General features: G+C 34.3%; 1 protein-coding gene across 1 annotated transcript; it reads right to left on the bottom strand.

Moving 5' to 3' along the window:
* Positions 1-213: 213 nt before the first annotated feature.
* LOC107062387 (uncharacterized) lies at positions 214-783 on the bottom strand. The gene has a single exon (XM_015312965.1). The coding sequence runs from the start codon at positions 781-783 to the stop codon at positions 214-216; it is 570 nt and encodes a 189-aa protein (XP_015168451.1).
* Positions 784-5,501: the final 4,718 nt, after the last annotated feature.

The following is a 5,501-nucleotide window of genomic DNA, read 5'->3' as shown; positions in this document are numbered from 1 at the left end:
ATTGAATTGAAATGGTGCTTAAATACAAGAAAAATGCAACAACTATTGCATATATTTCAGCAACTACTTGCACATGTTTCCATGTTGAATAAACTACTTCAAGTAACAACTAACTCCTACAAAATAGCAACTAAGGTAAACTACTAAAGATGGCTAAAATGCTGGAGAAAGTAAAACAACTTCTTTAACTAGTTACTGCACTAATTGAGGTAATTAATCAACATTCTTCTTTTCCTTTTTCGAGCCACTCTTCTTTTGTTTTTTGCCCTCAGATGGTGTAGCATCATCACGGTTAGGGTCAAGTTTTTCCCTCTTGAGACCTGTTTTCAGGAAATGATTCACCTCAGGCTTTGACCTGAATTTACTCCCGGACACCGGTTCAAAATAATAACTATCTTTTTGTCCTGCACTGGCTCCACTGGTACGGACTATTGTTTCGAACGTCCAATTATTTGGCAACCATTCCGGCCTATCTGGATTCACTTGACACATAGGAATAATCTTTCTCTTAATCTGCAACTTACTCCGATTTACATCAGACACCTTCCCTTCATTAGGTACATCACTGTTGTTTGGTGTGGTGGTCTCTACCCTAACATCCAACTCAACATCAATGTAGCTTCCTAGCGGCAGCAATGGGTCTAAAGGTATACCATCATTGTGGAAGTCGTCGCTGGTAACAACTGTCAGTGGGATGGAAGAGACAGTGGCGTCGGCCTTAGTCATCGGAGGAAGCTTTGAAAGAGTCAATGTGGAGAAAAAGTTAATTGAATAATGAGACATTGATTGACAACATACTTCTATTTATAGTCTGTATTCCTAGTTCATTATTTTGAAAAATTAATAAATTGTTATTACAAGTTCATTATATTTGGAAAATTAATAAATCATATTCCTAATTTTTATGGGAATTTAATAAAATCTATTCCTAGTTCATTATATTGGGGAAACTAATAAATTTTATTCCTATTTCACATGTGAATTTAATTTTTTTTGTTAATAGTTAATGTGAAATTTAATAAATTGCATTCCTAATTTGTTTTGGGATCATATTTATTGAAAATATGATATATCATAGAGATGGCCTACTAGATTTATTGGAATAGGATTTATTGATATGGATATCTTCTCAAAGCTTCTAGAAGCACTTCCATGTTAATATATATTTAAAAATAATTAGAAATTTTAATGACCATCCAACTCACTTCCTCTTTATTGCATTATTTTTGGTCTTTAGAGCTTTCCTATAGCCACGCCAAACCATTTATGACTTGTTAGGGCCGACAATTTGGTCAGTCAAAACATCAGGTATAAAGCCTTAGAATGTTATTTTTACGGTTCCGTTAGCTCTAGAACGTCGATTTTGGTCTAGATGGACCTTTGATGCGGATTCTGAGCCTTTCAAACTCATTTCGAGCAACATTGTAGATTTTGGCTTCAAACTAAGTTTGGGTGTGAGACCCATGTTTTGTCGAAACGACCTCAATTGAAAAGTTCAACATCCTTGTTAAGTCTGGAATGATGAATTTTGTGGGGTAACATATTTCGTTTGGATGCACGGAGTTCCGAACGGATCCTAGCACCTTTTAAGATTATTTTGAGACTTGTTGAATCAGCTGGTGTTGTATCATCTGGTGCAACACCATTTCTTCTTAGCGTTCACGCAACTCAAGCCGCGTTTGCGGTAGCGAGTGATTTGGGTCTCCTCGTTTGCGAGCCTAGTGCCACGTTCGCGGAGACCAAAGGGCTGGGTCATCATGTTCGTAGGCCTTACAATATGTTCACAAAGGTCAAGGAAGCTGACCCTTCGTGTTTGCAGGCTTGATGCCGCATTCACAGATTTAAGGAGGGTAGAACTTTCGTCTTCGCCGACTGAGTCCCGCATTTGTGAAAGTCATTTAACTGGTCTTTTAATTAAGATTAGTCCCGTTTTCAACTCATTTTTTATTGTTGTGAAATTGATATCTTGAGTTACAGAACTCCATTTTGGATGATTTAAGTTGGTAATTGCTGGAAATTTGCTAGGCTACATGCTGGGATCATAGGGAAGGTGCGGGGAGCGCATTTTAAATATAATTTCTTATCCCGAGAGACCTTGGTTACCTCTTTAATGGTGATTTCTATATGAGATTGTTGCAGGATCTGATTTCGCTGTTTTTCGCGCTCGGCTTGAGCCCATTTTCTGGGCAAAAGTTCTTGAGTAAAATGGAACCAATTGACACAATCAATTTTAGGATTTCCAACGCGGGTCCCATAATTTTATTTTTTACTTGATTTTGGGACAATCTTCAATTGTTTCGATGTTGGTGTCTAAACATCTATATTGACGCTATGATAATTTATTTGGTAGTGTGGCAGCAATCAGAGACGTTAGGAACAACAAAGCTCCAGAATAGTGGTTTTTGTTGGATGAAGAGGAAAAAATAAAATGAAAGAGTTTGATAGACAAAAGGTTTCTTTTTATTGCTTAACTTTCTTGCATAAAAAACAAAAATTCCTACTGCCCTTTTATAGGGTTACAATTAACTACTACTCCCTCCGTCCACTATTTTTTGTCAGGATAAGATCATGCACAACCCTTAAGAAAAATTTAATATAAGGTTCAATTTGACTAATATAACCCTACTATCAATCATTATTAAAATGGTTTGTACTTTTTGAAAACTGTAAAAGAAACTTTTTTCACATTAAAGTAGTCTTGTAACTTTAAAATGACTACTTTTTGAAATCAGTAGTTACGTAATTATTAAGGGCATAATCGAAAAAAAGTGACTAATTGTTTCTTGATTGTTTAAATTGACAACAAATTTTGGACAACTATTTTTAGTATACCTGACAAAAAATAGTGGACGGAGGGAGTAAAGCTAAAACAAAGCAACACACAAATAATGGAAAACATCGAAAACGTGGTCAACATGGTCCACTACAATAGGAGGATAATTTCATTGACTAAGTAAAACATAAACCCACTAATCCTAGAGAATAGACCCACAAACTGATTTTCTGCAAACTAAATATTTTGAAGAATTAGTCAACACTCCCCCTTTCATCAAAATCACAAACTCCCATTTGTTGTCTGAAGAAGTCAGGCTTGTTGCGGGGCAGCAACTTCGTAAGAACATCATCAGTCTGATTATTTGTGCCATAAAATTCAAGTGAGATAATTCCACCAGCAACTAGATCACGAATAAAGTTATAGCGAGTGTCGATGTGCTTCGTTCTACTGTGAAAAATGGGAATTTTTGTCATAGCAATTGTCGTCTTGTTGTCACACCATATTTTCGTTGGACCAATCTGCTCTTGTTGAAGATATGATAACAGTTTCCTTAACCAAACAACTTGACAACATGCTGAAGTTGCAGACATATATTATGTTTTCGAAGATGACAAAGATACTGTATCTTGTTTCTTTTGAACTCCATGAGACTGCTCTAGACCCAAGACTAAAAACGTTCCCAGATGTGCTCCTCTGATCATCCAAGCTCCCTGCCCAATCACTATCAGTAAAGCCAATTAATTTGAAACCTGATACTTTTGAGTACCAAATTCCGTGACTTGTTGTGCCAGCAACATATCACAAGATCCTCTTGGCTACACCTAGGTGTTGCTTTGAAGGATTATGCATAAAACTTGAAATCAAACTGACAGAGAATGCTATATCGAGCCTTGTGTGTGAAAAGTAGTTTAGACCACCAACCAAGCTTCTATAATAAGAAGCATTTGCTGCACTTGTTTCATCATCGAGTACTTACAATTTAGCATGTTGGACCTCTTTAAAAGTCCAGTAGCATATTTCTTTTGTGAAATAAAAATTCCATCTGAACCTTGTCTCACCTCAAGCCCAAGAAAATAATGCAACATACCCAAGTCGGACATCTCAAATTTACTCATCATGCAACTCTTAAATTTTGAAACAATAGATGTTGGTGTTTGTTTAAAAATGGGGCAGCACAAAAAGATTGAAAATGTCTCTCAATGGATTGAAATGACTTTCAGTTGATTTCAATAATTTTATTAAGCATTGAGGGGCTTTAAATAGCCAACATAAAACACATAATCTGCATAATATAAAATTTAAACAACCTAAAATATCTCAACAACATAAACAAACTAACTAAAATTCAAAATTCAAATTTATTCAAACTAAATAACTTATTTTGCTAAAAGTTACTGTAGTAACTAAAATGAAACTTCAACAATAGATTCACAAGAGCCCATATATATAATATCATCGACATAAAGACCAACAACCAAAAAGTCACTGTTACCTCACTTCTTCACATAAAGTGTAGGTTCATTGTCACTTTTCTTAACTGCTGCTCTTGAAAAAAAGAGTCAATTTCGTTATATCATGCCTGTGGTGCTTACTTTAAACCATACGACGCCTTCTTCAATAGGTATACTTTGCTCTTCCCTTCACTAGGAATGAAGCCTTCAGGTTGGCAAACATAAACTTCTTCTTGTAAGTCGCCATTTAGAAAGCAGCCTTAACATCAAATTGGTAAACATGCCAACCAAGTTGAGCATCCAAGGCTAGAGTAGTTCTAACCATTTCAAAGCGAGCTATTGGTGAGAACGTCTCATCAAAGTCGATGCCTTGTTGTTGAGAGTATCCTTTTGCAACCAGTCGAGCTTTATACCTTTTGACATTTCCATCAGCATTGTACTTTGGTTTGAAAATCCATTTTAGCCTGACCTTCAAAGTTGGATTACGATTTTTCCCTCCACTAAATCACAATAAAATTAATTTATTTATTAAATACTAATATTTTAATTACTTAATGGTAGAATATGAAGTCCAACAACTACACTTTAATTTTTTAGATATGACATTATATTTATAATTGATTTTGGTTAAATTCAATTAGAGTAGAAGACAATAATGTATGAAACTCTTCAAATTCAGTGACTATTTGAATTTTGAAACCAAAATAAATTTATCTATCATGATTCAAGGTGCCTCATTAATAAATTTTGGTAGGTGAAAAGGCAACCAAATATCACTATAAATACCAGTAAATTACTTCCTAGATCATCATATTTTTTTCTTTTCGATCATCTACTGTTCTCTTTTGTTCTTCTTCCATTTTTCGGTGCGGAACTGATAGTTGGGGAAGTCATAGGAGTAGTAGTTTAGTAGGTGGTAGTGTGGTAGATGAGTAACTCATTTTAAAGATTTTATTATAATATCTTTTTGCTAAGTGTCTTAATCTTGATAGTTCTATAATATTATTTTTTGGTAGTGTTAAATTCATGGTAATATGTAATAATATTTATTGTAGTATTCTTCCGATAGTTGTTTTAATCTGAATATTTCTTTAATATTATTTATGATATACTCTAGATATAACATATCTTGGGTTCTTTGATACATATATAAATTTTCCGCCATTAATTGTTCTAATAATTTTATATCTTCCATAGCTTCTATCCAATATTGTAAATATTCGTAATTCATTTTAATCTGAATTTATTTCTAAATCATACCATTCTATTCTTTC

Source organism: Solanum tuberosum, unplaced genomic scaffold (genome assembly GCF_000226075.1).
Source record: "Solanum tuberosum cultivar DM 1-3 516 R44 unplaced genomic scaffold, SolTub_3.0 scf00220, whole genome shotgun sequence".
NCBI lineage: Eukaryota > Viridiplantae > Streptophyta > Magnoliopsida > Solanales > Solanaceae > Solanum > Solanum tuberosum.
Note: the sequence above shows the minus strand (reverse complement) of the source record. Positions and strands in the feature narration are given on the sequence as shown.

What these genes read in the sequence shown, in the direction of transcription:
- LOC107062387 (XM_015312965.1), bottom strand. Translation starts at nt 783, where the DNA reads ATGTCTCATTATTCAATTAACTTTTTCTCCACATTGACTCTTTCAAAG.